This window comes from Phascolarctos cinereus, unplaced genomic scaffold (assembly GCF_003287225.1).
Source record: "Phascolarctos cinereus isolate Bilbo 61053 unplaced genomic scaffold, phaCin_HiC Scaffold_4;HRSCAF=312, whole genome shotgun sequence".
Taxonomy (NCBI): domain Eukaryota; kingdom Metazoa; phylum Chordata; class Mammalia; order Diprotodontia; family Phascolarctidae; genus Phascolarctos; species Phascolarctos cinereus.
The window spans coordinates 661020217-661044699 of NW_027555847.1; the positions used below are offsets into that span (position 1 = coordinate 661020217).

At 47.6% G+C, this 24483-nt stretch overlaps 1 protein-coding gene across 4 annotated transcripts in view; it reads left to right on the forward strand.

Annotated features, from left to right (window-relative positions):
* ADGRE5 (adhesion G protein-coupled receptor E5) overlaps positions 1-24483 on the forward strand; it is a 36078-nt gene that overhangs the window by 7670 nt on the left and 3925 nt on the right. Inside the window, exons 3-14 of one of the 4 annotated variants that reach the window (XM_020979922.2) lie at positions 1211-1276; positions 1994-2044; positions 2744-2866; positions 5507-5662; positions 5761-5916; positions 9356-9490; positions 15243-15398; positions 21478-21521; positions 21636-21704; positions 22888-23065; positions 23141-23248; positions 23923-24146. In XM_020979922.2, coding sequence (XP_020835581.1) covers positions 1211-1276; positions 1994-2044; positions 2744-2866; positions 5507-5662; positions 5761-5916; positions 9356-9490; positions 15243-15398; positions 21478-21521; positions 21636-21704; positions 22888-23065; positions 23141-23248; positions 23923-24146 — 1466 coding nt within the window. The remainder of the gene's footprint in view (positions 1-1210; positions 1277-1993; positions 2045-2743; positions 2867-5506; positions 5663-5760; positions 5917-9355; positions 9491-15242; positions 15399-21477; positions 21522-21635; positions 21705-22887; positions 23066-23140; positions 23249-23922; positions 24147-24483) is intronic. The other 3 variants (XM_078153952.1, XM_020979924.2, XM_020979923.2) reach the window with 3 other exon arrangements.

Consider the following 24483-nt stretch of genomic DNA (forward strand, 5'->3'; position numbering starts at 1 on the left):
CATCCAGTCCAACCCCCTAAAATTATGAGTGAGGAAACTGAGGTTGTAGCAGGGGAAGAGATTTCCGAAGGACCCCCCGGTAAATGGAGGTGGTGAGACAGAAGGAGGGTTCAGAAGGGTGCCGTCTTTGGGGAGAAATAGGAGGGAAGGTAGAGAAAAAAGAGCGGGCACTCCAGCTACCTCTCCCTCTCCCCATACAACCAATTCTTCCCTTCCCCAACATTTTCCCTTAGCGTTAGATTCATTTAGTCTACAGTAGATTTTAGTTTCAGCAACTACCCTGATGATCCTTGTTTGCCAGTGGCCCACTGGGGAAGCAGGTGACCCAGTGGAGAGAGCACTGGGCCTGGAGTCGGGAAGACCTGAGTTCAAATCCAGCCTCAGACACTTACTTGTTTGCCTCAGTTTCCTCATCTGTAAAATAAGCCAGAGAAGGAAATGGCAAACCAGTCCACTATCTCTGCCAAAGCCCTAAATGGGTCATGGAGAGTCAGACACAACTCAACAACAACAACCAATGGAGAAATGCATTGTCAAATGCCCCATCACAGAGAGTCAGAGAGCGCTGTTAGAACATCAGCCCCTTGAGCACAGGGATGACGTTACTTTTCTTTCTGTTTTCCCGTTGGACAGCAGGGTGCTGGGCACAGGGTGAGCACTTACCAAAGGACTGTTGAGATCAGCTTAGCCACCCCCTTTTTGTGGGGCAGCATTTGGTGGAATTAGGTGGGTTGGTCAACCCCCAGAACTACTGCAGACAAGGACGTTGTGGTACAGACTTGGGGCAGGTACATTGGATCTGGAACCCACCTGTGGACCTTTGGACAAGAAGAGCTTAAAAGCAGGTTTTTGGAGGGTGGCAGATGACTCCTGTGCCAGGGAAACTCCTTGCTGGAACTCACTTATTTCTTCTTCAGACACTCTTTCCTGGGGGTATTTGAAGGTCCTTTTATTAAAGAGATTGTTTGTTTGAACCGGGGCTCTGAGGGACCCAACCAGATGTGGAACCGGGATGTGGAGGCTACCCATTGCCCAGAAGGGGCAACTGAGGCCCAGAGAGGGGAAATGAGTTGCCCTAGGTGGCCCAGCTAAAGCTTTGGAGGTAGGACTCAAATCCAGTATCCTGACTCCCATTGCAGGGTCTTTTTTCCCCACTGTACTGCCTAGAATGCTTTCCCTCCCCTTCAATTTCTCCTTACTTTGAACCCAGGTCTCCTGGTTACCCGTCCAGGCATCTTTCCAATGGAATTTGGCTGCTGCTTTTTTGCATTAAATTGTAAGCTCCTTGAGGGCAGGGACTGTCTTTTGTCTCTTTTTGTATCCCCAGTGCCTGGCACAATGCCTGGCACATAGTAGGTACTTAAGAAATCTTTATTAATTGATTGATTAGACTCTTAAATCTCTAGTGAGACAGAATGCTGTAAAGGAAAGAGCCCTAGGTTTGGAGGCAGAAGACCTGGGTTTGAATCCTGACTCTGCCACCTATTATCTGTGTGACCTTGGGCAAGTCACTTCCCTTCTCTCTGGGCTTAGTTGCCCAAACTATTAAAAGTAAAGTTTCGACTAGATTATCTCCAAGGTCCCTTCTGACTCTAAATCCTATAATGGCTCCTAAGTGCCCACAGGACAGGGGCAAACCAGGTCCTAGAATCATGCCAGTAGGGACCTTACAATTGATCTGGCCCAGCCCCTTCTTTCTACAGATGGGGAAAGTGAGTTCTTGAAAGAGGAAGCCATCTGATCCAAGCCTGAGGAAGGCCCGTTTGCTGATGATCCCAGGCCTCCAGAGACGTGACAAGCCTGGGCCTTTATTCCTTTTTTTCTTTAGAGTCAGAGGACCTGGGTTTGAATCCCTGTACTCCTAACTAACTGTCTGACCTAGACCAAGAACATCGTAAGACTTCCCAGGGCCTCAGTTTCCTTATCTGTAAAACAAAGGCATTGGATCAGATGGTCACTAAGGTCCTATATTCCCACCCCTCCTCTATTTCAGGCCTCTGTGTCTTGGTCCTTTTGGAAACTGCTGCAGCCCAGAGCTCCAAAGGTGAGTATGCTTGGAGCCCACCCCATTCACAGCTGGAGACTGAGGGAAGCCCAGCCAGGGAAGAGAGAGGCCTGATCTGGGGAGTGGGGCATAGAGAGAGGCTGCCTCTACAACTCAGCAAACCCCACTCAAGTCCCTTGGCTATATCCCCCCTCCAATGCCGCCATCCTCACTCGAGATCAAATCCCTACTCTGTTACTGGCTAGCTGGGTGGTCCTGAGCAATCCCGGGCCTCAGCCTCCTGATCTGTAAAATGGAGGTGATGATACTTGTGCCATGGACCTCACAGAGTTGTAAGGAAAACACCTGATAAGCTTTAAGGTGTGGTGGAAATGTGTTATCTTTTCAAAAATTGTTATTAGCCTCACTACTTCCTCCTTACCCCAACTAAATGATGAGAAAAAAGAAGCTATTGTTGGCCTCCTTCCCTTATCTGCCAGGTTCACAGGTTAGCCAGTTAGCTGACCTCCTAAGCTATGGACTCCCCAAACCCCCAACCAGGTATAGAGATGAAGCTAACAGAATATAACAAGGGCTACTCCCATAAGAGCATCAGCTGTCAGTTTCCTCATCTGTAAAATGGGGGTAATATTCACAGTGTTTCATACCTTACAGTAATGTTGTGGCAGATGTACTATATAAACCTGAGAGCGTTCCAGAAATCAGGGTTCTGACTATCAGTTTTATTCCTCTGGCTAGGTTCTCAATGTCGGTGTCCCCAGCATGCCACTTGTATCAACGGGACCCACTGCACCTGTAATGATGGATTTGCTACTTGGAGTGGGCAGAAATACTTCAATGACCCTCTGGAGATCTGTGATGGTAAAGAGGCTTTACCCACATTAGTCCAAGAGTTGGGAACCAGAAGGAGAGAGCAGCTGAGTGAGGGGGAGGGAGGTGCAAGGAACCCTGCCAAGTGGCTGCTTTTTGTAGAGAAGGGAAGTGGAGGAGGCAGGAGACAGGGGGAGAAGGCAAGAGGGAAAGAGAAGCAGCAGCAGAAGAGTGGCCTGGTGGTGATGGGGTCAGGATGCTGGTGGGCCTCGGTGGCAGCCAGGAACCCGTGAGGCTAGGATCTCATACTGCTGGCCCGTTAACTTGTTCTGGTCATCTCAGTCACTTCAATGCCTCGGTTTCCCCATCAGCAAATGGCCGCTGTGCTTGGTGATTGAGGAGGTAACTCCAATGCATCTGTGATGTCATCAGTTTGGATATTCCCTCCAATAAAGCAGCTCACAACCCTTGCACGCCTTCCCACCCTGGATGACTCTCTTGTCCGAGTCCTGTCCTTGAGTTTGACACACACAGACTTGCAGTTCCCCCCAAGGTGCCTGAGGCCTTCCTCACTTTCTCCTGAAAAGGAGGAGACTCATGGAGTGTTCTGGCTGTTCACCTGTGTCTTTTGAAGCTTAGTAGTTGTGTGACCTTGGACAAGTCACTTCACCTCTGTTTACCTCCATTTACTGAACTGTAAAATGGGGACCATAATAGCACCTGCCTCAAAGGGTAGTTATAAGGATCAAATGAGATGATATTTGTAAAAGTACTTGGAACATAGCAGGTGCTGTATAAATGCCTATTCCTTTTCCCCGCCCTACTGTGCAAGTCTCCATTTCTCTGTATCTGATACACATTTTAAATTCTTCAGAGATTCTTGTGTTCATGTCTCACAGCCAAACCGCAACACTGGTAGAATGTTAGTTTATAAAATGTGGGCTTTTGTTCAGGGGGAAAGACTGAGATCCTTAAAGGAGGCTTACAGTCTCCTGAAGGCGATCCAGCCTTCTCTCTTCCTCCTGCTTCATTCTAGACCCAACTCATTGTCCATTTGTAGTGTCTGTCCCAGAGACACATACCAATGGACAAGCTCTCTAGGATTTCCATGTACCTGCAGGTCATAATCTGGGCCATAGACATGCTTCATCCACTTAGTCTTTCCTGTGTGGGTGGTCAGGCCAAATTCTTTTGAGTGGTGATGGATTGGGGAGAAACAAAGAAGAATGCCACAGACCCTGCCTTCAAGGAGCTTATTAGAAAGGATAGGACACAAATAAGTAGAATACAAAGTAGACTGATAGGGTCCCTATCCCTCCAAAAGCCAAAAACTGTGTATGGGCAAATGGGAACAGGGAGAGAGATTCCTTTGAACAGGGGGAGGGAATCATGGAGGATTCCAGTAGAATGTAAGCTCTTTGAGGACAGGATTTTGTTTTGGTTTTGCCTTTGGTGCTTGGCATACATTAGGCACTCAGTTAATGTTTGCTGAATCGAGTGGAACAGAAGAGGATCCTAACAGTAAGAGACGAGGAAGCAGTGTGCTCCAGGCAGGAAGTACAGCCTGGGTAAAGGTAGAGAGGCAGGGGATGACAGGATGAGAAGGAGAAGCAGAGTTTCCCAACCACAGATCATAGCAGATTGATTTTCCCACTCCAAAAAAAATACTTACTCTTTAAAATTTTTAAGAAACAGCCTCTTATGGTCTTAAAGAGTTGCTTAGAGCACTAAGAGGTTAAGATCGCACAGCCAACATGAGTCAGAGGCAGCACTTGAACCTGGACCTTCTGGCTCCAAGCCAGCTCTGTCCACTATGATATTGTTGCCTCTCTAAGAGCACTGGTAAAACATTTAAAATCCAAAGAAAATGAAGCTGAAAGAACTGGTGATTTGAGGTAGCTAGTGAGTGTGGTACCTAGAGCATTGCACTCAGCGTCAGAAAGACTTGAGTTCAAATCCAACCTCAGGTACATGACCGGGAGCAAGTCACTTCACTTCTGCCTGCCTCAGTTTCATAAACTATAAAATGGGGACAATAACAGCACCTAACTCCCAGGTTGTTGTGAGGATCAAGTGAGATAATATTTGTAAAGTACTTTATAAACTCCACGATCTAAATGCTATAATTACAGTTGTTATCCCTAGGCAAGTTGTAAGCAGCTGCTGAAGAAAGTCACGTTTTCACTGGGAGGCCGGGGGGTGCCAATGGGAAGAGCACTGTCTCTGTAGTCAGAGGAGGGAGAATCAAATCCCATCTTTGAGACTTATTGGCTGTGTGAACCTGGACAAGTCACTTACCTGCTATGGGTTTGACACTGTGCCTGAGCCTACCCCTTTCCTTACTGATCTTTTCTTTTCTTCCCTTTTCTTTTTCTCCAATCAATAAGCATTTCTGAGGTAGCTAGGTGGCGCAGTGGATAGAGCACCTACCCTGGAGTCAGGAGGACCTGACTTCAAATCTGGCCTCAAACCAAACACTTGACACTTACTAGCTGTGTGACCCTGGGCAAGTCACTTACTCCCAATTGCCTTAAAAAAAAAAGCATTTCTTTCCTCTTCCTCCCACCACCCTTGGAATAGAAAAAGAAAAAGAAACATCAGTAACAAATAGTATATTATAGTCAGATAAAATAAATTCCTACACTGGCTATTTGCAAAAATGTATGTTTGTTTTCTTGTTTTCTTCTCCAGATGTTAATGAATGTGTATCACCCGTAAGTATCTTTTGTGGTAAGGATGCAGACTGTGTTAATACAGATGGAAGTTACCACTGCACCTGTGTCCCTGGATATGCATTTCCTTCTGGGGAGGAGACATTCCGAAATGCCACCATGAACAACTGTCAAGGTAAAAACCTGTAGTTGGATGAAACAAATTTCCACATGGGCCGTGTGCAAATATGTGTGTGTGTGTGTGTGTGTTTCATTTTTTTTCTCATCTTGCAGATGTCAATGAATGTGCACCATCCATGAATATCTCTTGTGGTCAGAATGCAGACTGTGTTAATACAAATGGAGGTTACCACTGCGCCTGTAACCCTGGATATGCACTTCCTTCTGGGAAGGAGACATTCCCAAATGCCACCATGAACAACTGTCAAGGTACAAACCTCTCTGGCATTCTTTGGCTAGCCTGGGACTCAGTGAAGAGCTCTTTCTGCTGAGCTGAGAAAGAGAAGTCCCTCCCTGCATGGACCACCTCTGCCCAGGGCCCTTTGCCTCCTCATATGTCCCCTTCTCTCCTTCCTCAGGCCCCTCCCTCACTCTGCCTCTCTCTGATCAGTGCCCTTAGCCCTCACTACAGGGGCCACCTCTAAATCCTGGAAATTTTCCCCTCTTCCTGATTCTGTCCATCCCAGCTCAGGCCCCCTCAGGAAACCTCATCCAAGTGCTGTGGCCAGGCCTTGGGAGGCTGGGAGGTTCAAATCTCTTTCTAGGCTATTACCCAGAAGAAGGAATTGAGGCCACAGGAGTCTGACCTCCCTGACAGTGCTGCCTCCTGGGACCTAATATTTAGGAGACAGAAGGAAGAGGGATATTTTGGAGGGGACTAGACAGTGATGTCTCCACCAATGCCCTGCTAACTGTACTCTCAGAGGGAGGTGTCTGAGGCACTGAGAGGCTGGGGGCCTTGGAGACTCATGGAGCCAGCATTCTGAGGGGAAACTTGAACCCAGATCTTCTGAACTCTGAGCCTACCTCTCTCTCCACTCTGCCACTTTTCCTCTCTTATCCAATAGGCTTTCCCTTCCCCCTGCCCCCATTACATGGGCCATTTTATTTCTCTTCTTGTGTCCTTTCTTTCTCTCCCCACCCCATCTGCTCCATCCTGGGTAGGACTCCCTCTTGGCTCAGCCTCAGAGACCAACAGGGGCCTCCAGCCTGATGGGAGGAGAGATCATCAGAATCAATAGCTGGATTTCCACAGCCCTTCAGGTTTACAAAGCCCACCCTTCTCTCTGATTTTACCTCCCATTTACGCTGCGTGAGTCTTGTCTGCACATGGTTGTTTGCATCTTGTCTCCTCCATCAGACTGTGAGCACATCTTCCAGTGCAGAGACTGAGTTTTTCCCTATCTCTGTACCCCCAGTGTGCCTAACACAGTGCCTGGCAAATCAGAAGTGCTCTGTAAATGCTTCTGTACTGACTGACTGACTGAGGGAGAAAGTAGATGTATTTTTGATCCTCTGATGAGGAAAGTGAGGTCCCAGGAGGTGCAGACGTCTGCCTCCTTCACAGTGTGCCATGTCCCCAGCCAAGGCCAAGCAGCTGTTGAGAAGACCAGCCCCCCCTCCTCTGATTTCCTTCTGCCATATTTCTCGTTCCAACCAATATAGACGTTCAGGGATGAGAAATAAAATTAGTCCATTTCTTGGAGGAAATGTACTGGAAGTTGACTTTGGAAAGGAGCTGTGAAGGTCTTATGCAGGCCTTTCCCCTGACAACAGCCTTTAGGGGAGACAACAAAGAAACTAGAAATTCCGTCTCAGATGAAAGCACAGGCCATGACCAACTCTCATCCAATCCCTGTCCCTGTACAGATCAGGAACCAGATGACCTTATATTATTTGTTTTATTTTTTAATTAATTTATTTTGATTTGTCAACAATCACTTCCAGAAGCTTTTGAGTTTGAAATTTTTCTCCCTGTCCCCTCCCCCCCTCCCCAAGATGGCACACAATCTGATATAGGTTCTACATATACATTCTTATTAAACATATTTTCACATTAGTGATGTTGTAAGGAAGAATTAGAACCAATAAGAGGAACCACCAGAAAGAGGAAACAAAACAAAACTGAAGAAAAAATAGCAAATAGTGTGCTTCGATCTGCATTCAAACTCCTTAGTTCTTTCTCTGGATGTGGATAGCATTTTCCATCATGAGACCTTTGGAGATGTCTTAGATTCTTGCATTGCTGAGAAGGGCTAAGTCTATGAATGTTAGTCATCTCACAAAGTGGCTGTTACTGTATACGACACTCTCCTGGTTGTGCCCACTTCACTCAGTATCAGTCCATACAAGTCTTTCCAGGTTTTTCTGAAGTCTACTTGCTTATCATTTCTTATAGCACAATGGTATTCCATTACAACTTGTTCAGCCATTCCCCAATTGATGGGCGTTCCCTTAATTTCTAATTCTTTACCACCACATAAAGAGCTGCTATGAATATTTTTGTACACGTGGGTCCTTTTCCCATTTTTATGATCTCTTTGGGATATAGCCCTAGAAGTGCTATTGCTGGGTCAAAGGATATGCCTGTGTTTGTAGCCCTTTGGGCATAGTTCTAAATTGCTCTCCAGAATGGTTAGATCATTTCACAACTCCACCAACAATGCATTAGTGTTCTAATTTTCCCATGTCTTCTCCAACATTTATCATTTTCCTGTTTTGTCATGTTGGCCAATCTGATAGGTGTGATGTGGTACCTCAGAGTTGTTTTGGTTTGCATTTCTCTGATCAATAGTGATTTAGAGCATTTTTTCATATGACTATAGATGGCTTTGACTTCTTTGAGAGCTGCCTGTTTATATCCTTTGACTATTTATCAATTGGGGAATGACTTGTATTCTTATAAATTCTATTTAATTCTCTCTGTATATATATATAATGACCTTATATTATTAACAGATGCTTTGGGAGATCAGCTTAATGACCAGGTGGTTTATTGAGGGCCGGCAGGAATCTCTGGGTCACATCTTGAAGCAGCATCACAGGGAGATAGATGCTTACATGTCCCATTGCCCCAGGGAGGAGGGGCTGAGAAGATCCATGGAGGGCCTTGTCTTTCCTGCTCCCAGCATCCACTCCCTGCCCTCACACAGAGCCAGAAGATGGCTTCACTGAACGACATTCATTCTCTCCCTGGATTTCCTAGTTTGTTTGTGTAATTAGAATCTGTCCAAGGCAAAGGGGATGGTATCAATCAATGGGGCAGAAATTGGGTGGAATGGCCAGACACGAGATGGGGCCTCCCCATCTAGGGGTCACTAATTTCTCTACCAGCTCTTTTTGTTGAGTCATTTCAGTCATGTCTGACTCTTTGTGACCCCCTTTGGGGTTTTCTTGGCAGAGATGCTGGAGTGGTTTACCATTTCCTTCTCCAGCCAGTTTGACAGACAAGGAAACTGAGGCAAACAGGTTTAAGTGACTTGCTCAGGGTCACATAGCTAGTATGTAGCTGAGGCTGGATTTGAACTCATGAAGATGAGGCTTACTGATTCCATGGTACCACCTAGTTGCCTAGTTCCAGGAACCTGTAATAAAAGAGAAGTCTGCTTCCTGGGTCAATTTTACCTAAATGAAGGAAACAGGTGTCACTGAGATCTTTGCTTCAGGAGGCCCACGTCAAGGAGGGAAACAGAGACTTAGCAGAAAGCTCTGGAGGCTCCAGGGGCTTGGCATGTTTCTATCCAGACCAGTTCCATCCTCTTCAGGAGCTAGAGAGTGGCAAGAGATGACAGTGTCCAGAAGCCCCACCCAGGTCTCTGTTGTGTCCACACTAGGGTTGTTCCTCACCCTCTTTTCCTTCTTCTTACAGACGAGGATGAATGTCAGCTCGAACCCTTAATCTGTGAACCCCGTGGGCTCTGTATAAATAATCTCGGAAGCTATATATGCAAATGCAAGCCAGGCTTTGCCAAAAGCAACAAGAACCAGATTAAGGACTGCATTGGTAAGCCCCTGGGGGAGGCAGCCCAGGGACTCCCAGGGGATGAACTGAGCCCCTCCGTGTGTCTGTGAGAAGCCCCCTGGGTGAGCCAGCCAAGGATCAGGGGATGAGGCAGGGCGCAGCTTGTCTGGGGAAGGTGATGCCTCCCCCTGAAGTCAGAGCCAAGAGGGCTGGGGCAGAGCCACCCAGAGGGAGTTTGGGCTGCAGTCGAGAGCCTCTGACAGGGCATCAGCTACAAAGAACTAAACCAGGAACCTCTGATCTGAGAGAGGAAGCGTGGGCCCAAGCACTGTAGGAAACGGAATGTGGGCAATGCCGACTGGACACCATGGAGCCTGTGGGTGTTGAGGCAGCAGCAGCGGCCTTGGGACAGCACCCACTGGCACTCTCTGCTATGAGACCATGGATAAGTCACTTACCACACCAGAGTCTCAGACTGCTGATTTACGGAACACCCATCCCCCTACACAGGGGCGGGGAGGGAGGGAGAGGGAAGAGAATGAGCATTTACATAGGCATGATAAGTGCTTTATAAAGATAATCTCATAATAATACTCTGCAGCTAGGTGGCGCCATAGTGCCTGAAGTCACTAAAGACTCATCTTCCTGAGTTCAAGTCTGGCCTCAGACACTTACTAGCTGTGTGACCTTAGGAAGTTACTCAACTCAGTTTTCCTCAGTTTCCTCATCTGTAAAATGAGCTGGAGATGGGAAATGGCAAACCATTCTTGTACCTTTGCCAAGAAAACCCCAAATGGGGTCATGAAAAGTCAGACACAGGAAAAACAACAACAAATGACAGGGTGAGATGGAGAAGCAGAGTGTCCCACTTATGGTAAAATGATTTTCCTGCTTTACACAACTGTTATTCCTAAATCCCAGACATTAAAAAAGAACAAACAAACCCTCCTGCCCCTTCCTACTCCTCCTAGTCCCAGCTGCCTGGCTTCGCCCTCTCCCTTCTCTGGAGCTAGCCATAGAGGCCATGTAGGGCTGAAGAGGCCATTTAGAATGGATGTTTGCCTGGTTTTGGATAAAGTCATTCAGGTGGCACATTGGCTGTACTGCTGGTCTGGGAATCAGGAAGACCTGAGTTCATATCAGCCTCAGACACTTAAAAGCAAGGTGACCTTGGACAAGTCACTTGACCTCAGTTTCCTCAACTCTAAATTGAGGCTAATAATAGCACCTACCTCTCAAGGGTGTCCTTAGGCTCAAATGAGCTAATGTGTGCAAAGTGCTTCACGCAGTGTCTGGTACACAGTAGGTGCAGTGGGAATGCTGGCTGTTATTAGAAGTCAATGCACCCAGTGACGCCTGAAATGGAGACCTTCATCTTTGCCCACAGATGAGGAGGAGCTCAGGTCTAGCTTAGCTTCATTCTCTGCCAATGCAGAATGTGGAATAAATAAGTGTGTGTGTGTTTGGGGGGGTGGTGTTCTCGCCTTATTCAGAAATATCTGCTTATGACTCTTACAATAAAAATGAAGCCCGGTTAAGAATAGTATCTTAGATCCAGCTGTGGAAGGGACCGAGAGGGCATCTAGTGCAACTCATGCATTTGACAGAAGAGGAAACTGAAAGCCACAATTCATCATTTTGTTTTCCTTGGCTGTATATGTTTGTTACAAAGTGAGGATGTGGGGTGAGGGTGGGGGAGCAGGGGAGGCCATCCTTGGGAAGTGGAAGTCATGTTTATTTTGTTTTTTAAAAGAAAAGAGCATAAAAAAAATTAAAAAACTAAGAGACTGAATCCCAAAGAGCTTGTGACTTAGCCAAGGTAAGACTAGGATGTAGTAAGTAGCTGGTGGAGGACGTCACATGGTGACTGAGAGCCCGTGTGGAAATGTGGCAACAGTACCGACTCTGTAGTCCGAGGTTGGGGTTCAAACCCCACCTGTGGCGCTTAATACCTTGCCCAGGTCTCTATACCTCTCTGGGACTCAGTTTCCTCACCTGTAACATATGGATGTCGGACTACATGACCTCTAGGTTTCTTTCTAGCTCTACGATGTCACAATAAAAAGGAGCAAGGGGAAGGTGGGGGAAGGGAGGATGTTGCTTGGGCCAATCTCACCCAAAGAGGAGAACAGAAGAAAATTAGTGTCACTGGGATCGTTGTCTCAGGGGCAAGAAATGCCAGGGGGTTTAGAAGCCTCACCTAGGTCTTTGTTGTGTCCAGACTAGGGTTGCTAATCACCCCCTCTCCCTTCCTTTTGGAGATAAAAGTGAATGTCAAAACAAATCAGTCTGTGAATCAAATGGAATCTGTGAGAATACCATTGGAAGCTATGTGGACACATGTAAATCAGGCTTTGCCAAAAGAAGTGAGAACCAGTGTAAGGGCTGTATAGATCAGCCCCAGAGGGAGGAAGCCCAGGGACTCCCAGGGGATGAACTGAGGCCCCCTAGGTGAGCCAGCCAAGGCAAGAACCCTGGATGGGGAGGGGGTGGGGAAGGCAGTGAAGCTTCCTCCAGAAGTCAAAGCCAAGAGCACTGGGGCAGAGCCACCCAGGGAAAATTTGAGCTGCTGTCCAGAGCATAGGGCTGGGTTGGAACCAGGAACCTCTGAGCTGGAAGAAGTTTGGAATCAAGTGCTCTATGGAACAGAATATGGGCAGCACTAGCTAGATTTCCTGAAGTCTTGGAAACCCTGTGAGCACTGAGGCAGCCACGTGTCCATTTGGTGGGGAGAACAGTCACCTTCAGAATAGGACCTCTGGGTCTGATGCACTGGCCCTGCCTACTTCGGGGCCATGGGCAAGTCACTGACCCCCTCGGAGACTCAAGGGGCTCATCTAAAAACTCTTAGCCCACCTCCCAAGGGTGTAGTGAAGTAAGGCTTTGTAACCTTAAGGTGCCACAGAAACAGAGTCTGTTGTTATTATTCAGGCTGTCTGATTTCCCTTTGCCATAGGGAGTCCACCCAATGGGCCTTCCTCCATGACCCTTCTGTAACTCTGACTGAGCACTTGGACCAGTTCCCCTGATTTCCTTCACTCTCTCAAATACCGCAACTGTCTTTTTTCCATCATGCTTTTCCCTGATGACAATTTTCCTTCTGTTCTTTGGAGCTCCTCATGGGTTATATTGGCTCACACCCCCATGGGCCTCTCTAGCGCCCTCTGTTTGGACCTCGATTATGTTCTATGTCTCACAGTCAGACTGTAAGTAACACCAATGGAATATTGGTATTAAACTATAGACCTTTATTTTTTAGGGGTCATTAAAGGACGTTGGCCATTTCTTGAACTCTACCTGCTATCCTTCTCTGCTTAATTTTGAGCCCAATTCATTTACCACCTGTACTGTCTGTCCAGGTCATAAGCTGGGCAATAGACATTCTTCATCCACTTGGTCTTTCCTATGTGGATGGTCAGGTCAAATTCTTTTGAGTGGTTATGTATTGAGGAGATACAAAGAAGAATACCACAGATTCTGCCTTTAAGGAGCTTACAGTCGACTTGAAAGGCTATGACACAAATAATTAGAATACAAAGTAGCCTGTGATAGGCAGGCCATCCCCCCCTACCCCACCCCCAAAAAGGCCAAAAACTCTGTATAAACAAATTTGAACAGGGAGAGAGATTATTTTGAACTGAGGCAAGGAGAAGGGGATCAGGGAGGATTCCAGTAGAATGTAAGCTCTTTGGGGTCAGGAGTACTGTTCTGGTTTTGTCCTCAGTGCCTGGCACACAGTAGGCACTCAATTAGTGTTTGTTGAATTGAACTGAACAGAAGAGGATCCTAACAGGCAGGGTTGAGGAGGCAGTCTGCTCCAGGCAAGAGGTTCAGCAGGGTTTCCCTGCTCTACAAAAAAAATTTGCTCTTATACATTTTTAATACATAGCCATTTATAGTCTTAGAGAGCTGCTTAGAGCACTGAGAAGTTGTGATTTTCCCAGGATCACACAGCCAACATGCGTCAGGGGCAGGACTTGAACCTAGGTCTTCTGGCTCCAGGAACAGTTCTCTTTCTGCTACAATATCCTTGCCTGAGCACTAGTGAAACATTTCAAATCCAAGAAAATGAAGCTCAAAGAGCTTGTGATTTGAGGTAGCCAGCAGGCACAGTGGATAGAACATTGGACCAAGAGTCAGAAAGATCTGAGTTCAAATCCAACAACAGACGCTGCATGACCTTGGGCAAGTCACTTGACCTCTGCCTGCCTCAATTTCATAAATTGTAAAATGGGGATAATAACAGAATCTAACTCCCAGGTTGTTGTGAGGATCAGGTGTGATAATATCGGTAAAGCGCTTTGTAAATCCTAAAGCACTATCTAAATGCTAGCTATAACTATAATTACTATCCATAGGCAGGTTGTAAGTAGCTGCTGAAGAAAGATATGTTATCACTGGGAGGCCAGGGGGTCCAATGGGAAGAGCATTGGCTCTGGAGTCAGAATCAAATCCCATCTTTGATATCTACTGGCTGTATGAACCTGGATAAGTCACTTCCTCACTATGGGCTTCCCTTTCCCTTTCTGTAAAAGGAGGAGGTCAGAGTGGTCCCTCCAGCTCTAAATATGTGATCCTATATCCTGGATTAAATTCCTGTTGTCTAATTTTAATTGGGCCTTCCCTGCTAGACAGTAATCTTTTTCTTCTTTCTTTTCCTCCTTTTTTCTTTTTTTTCCTTCTTTCTTCTTTTTTCTCTTTCTTTTCTTTCTTCCTCTCTCTCTTTTTTCTTTCTTCTTTTCTTCCTTGCCTCCTTCTTTGTTCTCCCAATCTCACCAGCCTAGAAATGCAGCATCCACTCCTTGGCCCAGTCCCACTATTGATTGTCAGGGAACTTTTCCCGAGTTCCATTTCCAACCTGGGCTAGTTTTCCCAGCCTTAGGCAGATTGGTAGCTCTCCTCTCCTAAGAACTCACTATATTGGGGCTGGACTTAGTGTAGACACTCAATTGACTTTAACCTTCCTGTAGCTCAGAACTGCAGAGCTCAAGGGATCCACCTCAGCCTCCCTCTCAGGTAGCAGGGATTACAGGACATCCTACTTGGCTAATCCTTTTATTTGTCTGCAGTTTAATCACTGTAATACTTCCATTGTGGCAGTTCAAAACCTTGCCCTGAAACCATAAAACTCTCATGGACATGACCCCCTCGCTCCTTGGGTCTCAGCAGAGAACCTGGCCTCCTACTCTATTGAGAAGATCAAGGCTGCCTTTCCAAAGCTCTCTCACCTCCTGGACCTCCCAGATCCATCCTTTTCCATTCCTCTGTTTCTGGGGAAGAGATATCTCTTTTCCTTGCCAAGCCTAGCCCCTTTACTTGTGCCCTCCATCTTATCCCCTCTCCTCTCTCCAGGAGCTGGCCCTAGAGACCATGACCTGACCCTCCCCCTCCAAATCCTCAGTCTCTCCTTAGCCATCAGCTCCTCAGAGCTCCCCCATCCTCAGAAATCCCTCTCTTGGCCTCTTCAAGTTACCATCCTCTATATTTTCTCTCCTTTACTGTCAGAGGCCTGAAAAGAATAGTCTATATTTATATGGCAGCAAGAATCTCCCAGACAGAATTCAGAGATGAGGCTTGACACTGTCCCTGAGCTCGCCCCTCCCCCTTCCATCACCTTACTGATCTTTTCTTTTCTTCCCTTTCTTTTTTCATGCATTTCTTTCCTCCTCCTCCCACCCTCCTTAGAACAAATAGCATACTGTAGTTGGATGAAACAAATTCCCACATGGGCCGTGTGCAAATATGTATGTGTATGTGTGTGTTTCATTTCTTTTTTTTTCTTCTCATCTTGCAGATGTTAATGAATGTGCACCACCCATTCGTATCTCTTGTGGTCAGAATGCAGACTGTGTTAATACGGAGGGAAGTTACCACTGCACCTGTAGCCCTGGATATGCACTTCCTTCTGGGGAGGGGACATTCCCAAATGCCACCATGAACAACTGTCAAGGTACAAACCTCTCTGGCATTCTTTGGCTAGTCTGGGACTCAGTGAAGAGCTCTTTCTGCTGAGCTGAGAGTAGAGAAGTCCCTCCCTGCATAGGCCACCTCTGCCCAGTGCCCTTTGCCTCCTCATATGGCCCCCTCCCTCCTTCCCCAGGCCCCTCCCACACTCTGGCTTTCTCTGTTCAGTGCCCTTAGCTCCTCTCTACAGGGGCCACCTCGAAATCCTGGGAACTCTCCCCTCTTCCTGATTCTGTCCATCCCAGCTCAGGCCCCCTCAGGAAACCTCATCCAAGTGCTGTGGCCAGGCCTGGACTCAGGGCTGGGAGGTTCAAATCTCTTTCCAGAAGAAAGAATCAAGGCCACAGCAGTTTGACCTGTCTGGCAGTGCTGCCTCCTGGGACCCAATATTTAGGAGACAGGAGGGGGGATATTTTGGAAGGGACTAGACAGTGATGTCTCCACCAATGCCCTGCTAACCGTACTCTCAGAGGGAGGTGTCTGAGGCACTGAGAGGCTGGGGGTCTTGGGGACACATGGAGCCAGCATGTGTGTGAAGGGAAACTTGAACCCAGATCTTCTGAACTCTGAGCCTGGCTCCCTCTCCACTCTGCCACATTCCCTCTCTTATCCAATAGGCTTTCCCTTCCCGCTGCCCACATTACACGGGCCATTTCTTTTCTTTTCTTGTGTCCTTTTTCTCTCTCCCCACCCCATCTGCTCCGTCCTGGGTAGGACTCCCTCTTGGTCAGCCTCAGAGGCCTTCAGGGGCCTCCAGCCTGAGGGGAGGAGGGATCATCAGAATTAATAGCTGGATTTCCACAGGCCTTCAGGTTTACAAAGCCCTCCCTTCTCTCTGATTTTACCTCCCATTTACGCTGCTGCGTGAGTCTTGTCTGCACATGGTTGTTTGCATCTTGTCTCCTCCATCAGACTGTGAGCATGTCTTCCAGTGCAGAGACTGAGTTTTTGCCTCTCTTTGTACCCCCAGTGTGCCTAGCACAGTGCCTGGCAAATAAGAAGTGCTCCATAAATGCTTCTGGACTGACTGATTGAAGGAGAAAGTAGAGGTATTTTTGATCATCTGATAAGACAAGTGAGATCCCAGGAGGTGCAGAAGCTTGCTTCTGTGGGCCTCCTCCCTCACCATGTGCCAGGTCCCACCCAGGCCCAGGCCTCTGTTCTACAGCAACTGCTGAGCAGACCAGGCCCCCTCTCTCTGGTTTCCATCTGCCATATTTCTCTTTCCCACCAATAGAGATGTTTAGGAATGGGAGATGGAATTAGTCCATTTCTTGGAGGAAATGTACTAGAAGTTGGCTGTGGAAAGGAACTGTGAAGGTGTTATGCGGGCCTTTGCCCTGACACTAAAGGAACTAGAAATTCAAGCTCCGATCATCCAACCTCATGTTTCTACCTCTGCAACATTTCTCTTCAGTTTCCCCTTATCTTCTCTCATTAGGCCATCACCCCAAGTATCAGGCCTCCTTACTTCTCGCCTGGACTATTTCACTAGCCTTGTAATTGGTCTCCCTGCTTCTTGATCCATCCTCCATGCAGCTGGGTAAAATGGTTTCCCTAAAGCGTGTGTCTAATTACGTCATCCCCGCACAGTAAATTCCAATGGCTCCCTATAATTTCAGAGCTCTTCACAACCTGGCCCCTTTCTACCTTTCCAGGCTTCCTATGCATTATTCCCCTCTGTGGACCTTACGCTTCAGCCATGTTGGCTTCCTTGCTATTCCTCAAACCCTGTGCTTCACCTCCAGTCTTCACGCCTTTACCCAGGCTGCTCCCCCTACTTGGAATGCCCTCCCTTCTCATCTCTTTCTCTTGGAATCCCTGGCTTCCTTCAAGACTCAGCTCAAATACCAACTTCTCCCGGAGGCCTCAAGTGCTCCTCCCAGCTGCTAGTTAGTGTTTCCCCCTCTAAGGTACCTTCAACCACTTTGGATCTAGTATATCCCTATTTCTGTACATGTTGTCCTCACTCACTGGACTGCAGGCCCCCTGAGGGTAGGAGCTATTTTTGCTTTTGTTTTGTATCCCCGGCGTTTGCACAGTACCTAGCACAAGGCGATTGTTCAATGAATGCTTGTTGATTGGTGAGATGTGAACTGCAAAGCCGCAAGGATACAAGCGACTTGAGAGTAGAGGATAGCAGAGTTGAACTGGTTCACTAAAGGGTTGAGAGTAGGAAAGGAGAAGATTGTAGCAAGGATAGAGGGAATGGCCTAGGAAAGAAAAGAGATGAAGAGACTGGACCAGGTTATGATAAGGACAGGGAATAGATTTAGGAAGAATAATGCATAGGGAGATATGGAATGCCAGGTGGTTATAATCAAACAGAGTTCTAGATCACAGAAGTCTAATACTATCAATACTCAGTACCTACACCAGGGGTAGGAAACCTGTGGCCCTCTAGGTCCTTAAGTACAGCCCTTTGACGGGATCTGAATTTTTGGCCACACTTGAGGACCTAGAGGGCCACAGGTGGCCTCAAGGCCACAGGTTCCTCACCCTGACCTATACTTTCTCTCTTCTCATTCTCTTCTAAATTCTTTGCAATTTGGCTTTCAACCTCATCATTCAGCTGAAACTGCTCTCTTCAAAGTCACTAATGATCTGTTGTCAAATCTCATGGCCTTTTCTCAATCCTCATCCTCCTTGCTGTCTCTGCAGTATTTGACACTATTGATCATTCTCCTCTCTGGATTTTTGTGACATTGTTTTATCTTGGTTTCTTCTACCCGTCTAACCACTCCTTTTCTATTTCCTAGACTAGATCACATCAATCACATTTATTAAGCCCCTACTGTGTGCCAGGCACTGTGCTAAGTGCCAAAGATACAAAAAGAGGCAAAAGACAGTCTCTGCTCTCAAGGAGCCTACAATCTAATGGGGAAGACAATACGCAAAAAACTATATGCAACATAAGTTATATGCAGGATAATGAACAGAAGGAAGGCACTAGAATTAAAACACTAGATTTATACTAACTTTAAGTATACGCTATGGTGGGCCCTTGTCTTTTTTCCCCCTATGCTCTTACTTAGTGATCTTCTCAGCACCCTTGGGTTCAGGTATCTATGCAGGTATGAGTATGTGCAGGCAACAGTAAGATCAAAGATGTGTAACTGACTGGAACATGTAAGTAGGTGATGAGATTTGAGTTGAATGAGGAATTGGAAGATTGGGGTTCTTGAAGGATTTTCAGCCTGTATGAAAGGGCCTAGAATCAGAGCAGGAATTAAAACAGAATGCCAAGACTACGAGGCAGGAATGGAACTAACAGAGAAGGGAGGCCTGGGATAAAGGCAACAGTATCTGGATTGCATGAAAATTTGACAGACAGAAAGAAACTCAAATGAGAAGAGGTTGCTGAAGGTTGAAGGCAGAGGGAGATTTTGGAAGCAGAAAGGGGGAGTAAGAAGTATTCTGAGGAAGTCACAGTGCAACTGAGGCACAGCTGTGAGACGGTGGGAAGAACTCCTCTGGTGTCAGAGGACCTGGGTTCAAATCTCACCTCAGATGCTTAATACCTGTATCAATCTAGGCAGGTCACAACTTCTCTGGACCTCAGCTTCCTCATCTGTAACATCTGGGTGTTACATTGGATGACCTCTACATTCCCTTCCACTTCCATAATTCTATAATAAACAGGAGTCTGCAAGTTGGACCAATTTCATCCTCAGAGGAGAATGGAAGGAAATTAGTTTCCCTCGGAACATTGTCTCAGGAGGTCCAGGCCAGGAAGTGATATAAACACTGAAGGGAGAGATTTGTAGGTTCCAACGGTTTGGGATGTTTCTGTCCAGCCCAGTTCCCACCCTTCCCAGCAGAAGATGCCAGGGTGTCCAGAAGCCCTACCTAGGTCTCTTTTGTGTCTAAACCAGAGTTGCCCCTCACCCCCTTTCCTTTCCTTTTGTGTGGATGAATGTCTGCTCAACAGCTCACTCTGTGCACCCCATGGGGTCTGTATGGAAAAACCCCTTGGGAGCTTTAGCTGTGAGTGCAAACTGGGCTTTGCCAAAAGCAGCAAGGATCAGTCCAAGGAGTTCATAGGTATGCCTTTAGGGAGCACGTGGACCCGAGACACTGTGGGAGACAGCCCAGGGACTCCCAGGGGATGAACCGAGGCACTCAATGTGACTATGAGGAGCCCCCTGGGTGAGCCAGCCAAGGATCAGGGCCAAGGCAGGGAGAAGCTTGTATGGGGAAGGGGTAATGCTTCCCCCAGAAGTCAGAGCTAAAGGAGCCAGGGCAGGGCTACCCCAGGGGAATTTAGGCTCTTGTCCAGAATCTATAGCAGGGAGTCGGCTACTAAAAACTAGGAACCTCTGAGATGGGAGAGGAAGTTAGGGCCCAAGCATTGTAGGGAAGGGAATGTGGAAAGTACCAACCAGACACCGTGGAGCCGGTGGGCACTGAGGTAGCCCAGTAGAAGTCTGGTGGGAAGAGCGATGGCCTTGGGGACAGGACTTCTCAGTCTGATCCGGCGGCACTGACTGGCACTCCCTGCTCTGCGACCATGGACTCACTCTAAGCCTCAGACTGCTCACCTAGAGAGAGAGCATCTGCCCCCCTCACAGGCATGGGGGAAGGAAGGCTTTGTAAATCTTCAGGTGGGACAGAAAGAGGGCTGTCCTGAGTGAACCTTGGACCCCTTGACCTTGACTTTCAGACTGTCCCAGCCCCAGCTGGTATAGCCCAAGAAGAGCCAGGGCACTAAATAGGCCTCTTCTAGGCAGGTCAAACCTAGTTCATAAGGGCAGGAAGAGAGTTGAAAGTACACCTCAAATCCTTTACTGGTGAGAAGGAAGGGCTTTCTCCCCTTCCCACCTCCAGGCTCTAACCCTAATCCATGGTGGCCACGGAGGTGGGCTTTCTTCTTTAAAGGGAAGTGTAGCAGGAGAGAGGTCCAGGTTCCTGTTTTTAAAAGGGGAAGCTTCTTGGGGTGGGGATGGGAATTAACTGCTGTTATCTAAGACCTTAGAGGGGGAGGGGAACAGTGATCCAGGGGACCTACATCTTAACACTAGTTCTGCATGGGGGCCCACGTGCTGGATGGAAAGAAAGTGAACCTGGGAATCAAGGAAACCAAAGCTCAGGTCCTGGCCCTGCCCCCTCCTAAGTGACCCTCTTAGCCCACATCCCTGCTCTGTCCTCTGTCAGGTGGGGAGTAGATTCTCACCAGGGTCAAGTGAAGTCATTTTCCTCCTCTTCATTTTCCTCATTAGTGAAGGGGCAGGTTAATCATCCCTACTCTGCACTCTGCCTGGGTGGATCTGGGTGGATTTTGAGAAGATCTGGGACAGATGGAAGAGGGCTCTGGGTTCAAATCCAGTCTGTACTCCATAGTGGAGGTGTACTCATAAGCAAGTCCTTTAACTTAAGAGCCTTCATTTCTCCCATCTGTATAATAAGGAAATTGGACCTGAATCAGGGTTTTTTTTAACTTTTTTGTGTTGGGACCCCCTTTGACAGTCTGCCGAAGCCTCTGGGGCCCTTCTCAGAAGAAAGCTTTTAAAATAACTGAAGGATGCTCAATTTCGGTTAGACATGAGTGAAAAGGAAGCCTTTTTTTCCCATTCAAATTCCCTGGCTCCCTGAATTCTACCTGTGGACATATTGGGAGTCACTGAGCCCAGGTTAAGAATCCTTTCTTGCATCCAATCCTATGCTCCCATGTGTCTGGAAGCTTTAGGTTGGGCAAGCTGAGATCACAAGTGTGGTGTCACTAAAAGAAGATGGATATGAAAAGTATCCAGTAGAATTAGTTATTTCTGTCGATGCTTTATTATTGTCAATAACCATAACACTGGGATATGGCCAGAGTTGGGCTCTCCTTCTAGGGACATTCAGCTAGAGGCCGTGACTGGGAAGTAGAGGGCAGTGGGCTCTGGATCAGCAGTGGGGGTTCCTGTGTTCTACGCTCAGCTCTGACCCTCCCCACTTCTTAGTACTCAGTTTCCTCAGCTGTAAAATGAAGTTGGGTGGAATCACCTCTAAAGTTCCTTCTTGCAGTAAATCCTGTGCTTCTGCACTACCCCCTAATGGTGCTGCCTTTCCTGTCTCCCTCACAGAGATCTCCTTCCCTTCCTGGACACCACCCTCTGAAGTCAGCCAGGTGAGTGAGTATTTGGTAGCAACCTGAGACCCTCCATGACCACCTCTTCCTGTCCCGCTATCCCAGTCAGACTCTGGGACCCCTAATTTCCATTCCTGTTCTTCCTCTCTCCAGGGCTTCCTCAACCAACTGAGATTTATCACCAGCAAATTCAAAAATGCCTCTGCCCAGGAATCCATCACGGTAAGAAGATCCTGGATCCCAGGAGAAAGGAGGAACAGGTTCTGTCACTGACTGATAACATGCCATGGAGGCAGGGTCTATGCTCATCAAATGCTGTTCACACACCAGGACAAAGAGACATGCCCCCTCCCCCATAACACACACACACACACACACATACATACATGTACATATACATGTAGGGTATGGCAACGGGTTATAGTGAAAAGTGTACTGAATTAGGAGTCAGATCCCAGCTTGATCTCCACATCTGTTTCTTACTCTCTGGGTGCCTTATGTCAATCACTTAATAAATTTCTGTGAGCCTCAGTTTACTCAACTAGATTTAAAAAAAAAAAGAAAAGTAGAGCTGGGCCTGATAGTACACACCTGTAGTCCCTGGCATTGGGGAGGTAGAAGCTAGTGAATCACTTTAGTTTAGCAATCCTGAGTCTCAGAAGGATTACAGGTGATTGGGTGTGCCTACTGGTCTAGCACCAATATGGCGCCATCACCTGGGGGATGCTTAAGGATAAGCAAACTGGTCTAGGTTGGAAAAATGGGGCAGGTTCCATGCTGCTCAGCATCGATTGGCTCAGACCCATGAATGGCTACTGCATGTCCAGCCTAGGGGAGATAGGGAGATCCAATCTTAGGGGGCAGATGGAGGAAGGAACGAAAAGAGTTGAAGATGAGGCAGATGCATCTCTTAAGATCCTTCCAGCTCTCAGGGATTTAGTATAACAAAAAGAATGGGAGATTAGGGCTCAGAAAACTTTAATTCAAACCTTAGCACTGCTATTCATCAGCTATATGACCTTGGTTAAGTCACTCCCCTTCCCTGGGCCTCAGTTTCCTCATTTGTAAAATAAGGGAACTGAACTAGATGATCTAATATTGACATTCCACGTGTACATGCATGCCCACATACATCCCTAGTTGTTTTTGCTTATTGCAGATCTGTCCATTGGTGGGTTCTGTAGGCAGAAAAAATGAGAGGTAGAGGAGGAATTAATTGTCCTTTTCAGGTGAATTTCATGGCTGCCAGGATCTGCCTGTGATAGGATGGGCAGGAGAGCTCGAGGGGAACCCTCTGGCATTATCAGTTTTTTGTTGGCTCTGTTGTTTTCCAGGGTGGTGAAGGGACCCTTAAGGCTAACAGCTCTATTCATTCTCTTTGCCCTTCTCCCTATCCCAAACCCAGGAGTTCCTGAACGATATAGTGGAACTTCTGGAGTCATCCAGAGATCTGGAGCATCTGCCCTTAGAGGCTCGGCTTCAAGTGGCCACTTACTTGCTCTCTGGCTCTGAACAAGTCCTTCGAGCCCTGGCACAGACCATGCCCAATGGGCCCATGGTCTTCCCTGCTCTGAGGGGCACAGGTAAGCAAGCCCACCCAGCTCCCCCCGCCCCTAGCTTCTCCCAGCCTCCACATTGACTTCTTCCTCCTTCCTCAGAGCTGTCCATGAACGTTATGGAAAAACCGACAGGGAGCGTTGAGGTGGGCAGGAGCCATTCAAAGATGAGGCTGAACTGGAATTTGGCCTGGAAGCCTGGTGGCTCAGGTAACAAAGGACAGGACAGAGACACTAGGCAGGCTGGGAAAGAGGCAACCCACAGGCAAGGACAGGCTGGGGCCAGTGAACTGGTAGGAACAGTGAGAATTGGCCCAAATGACTAGAGCAGGAGAGGCAGGCTTAGGTGAGCAGGTGCACAGTCATTCATCCAACACTGACTAAACACTGTGGACCCTGCTGGGAACTGGATGCTATACAAGGTCTACAAGACAGGGTTTTTGCCCTTATAGTCTAGCAGGAAGAAAAACCAGCAATCCAGAGCGCTCTATTATACAATAGTGCCTAAGGGAAATGCAAAACTAAATGAATGCCATGTGAAGTCTGAGAGGAAAGGTCTTTATGGACCCAGAGGCATCAGGAAGACTTCCTAGAGGAGGTGGCATGGGAATTGCCCTGTAAAGAAGGGCCGGCAGGTGTAGGAATTGTAGCATTGAGAAAAAGCACACATGTGAGCCAGATCTGAGCAAGCTCAGGACACAGGGAATCATTCTGTCTGTTAGGAGTGCGGCAATACAAGAAAAAGAAAAGTAGGTGGCATCCTCTGGTAGAAATACAACAGTCCTGGGGGGGTGGGGGCAGAGGGAAGGCTTTCTGGAGAACGTAGCATTGGAATTGCAGGTTAAATCAGTGCCTGCATCTTTGCACCCCTCTCCCTCCAACAGAAAAGGCTGTTGTGGGCCTGTTCTCCACTCATAAAATGAAGAAACTGCTGACCAACGCCCCGCTTGTCTTGGAGCCTGAAACGAAGGCTGCCCTGCAGCAAATGAATGAGGCCCGGGTGGAAGGGGGCATTCCAGTTCTGCTCTCTGCAGTCAGCACGGCTTTCCTGAGCAACAAAGACACTGGAAATCTCAGCTCCCCAGTCACATTCACCTTCTCCCACCCAGTGAGTGCCCCTCGGGGCTGGGGGAATGGAGGGAACTGGCAAGTCCCATCTGTGCTGCTTCAGACATAAGAGAATCAACTGAAAGATTCTGGGAATGTTTAACCTAGAGAAAAGCAGACTCGAGCCACATATCAATAGCTGCCTTCACATAGAAGGAATTCAATTTAATCTGCTTGTTGCCTGAAGGCAATGGGGGAGTGGTTAGAGGCAGGCTTAGGTTTAACGACTGGGAAAACTTCCTGACAATTAGAGTGGTCCAAAAGTGGAATGGTGTGCCCCTGGAGGGACAGATCAACCTCCCACCCATCATCGGGGGTCTGCAGGCAGAGGCTGATAC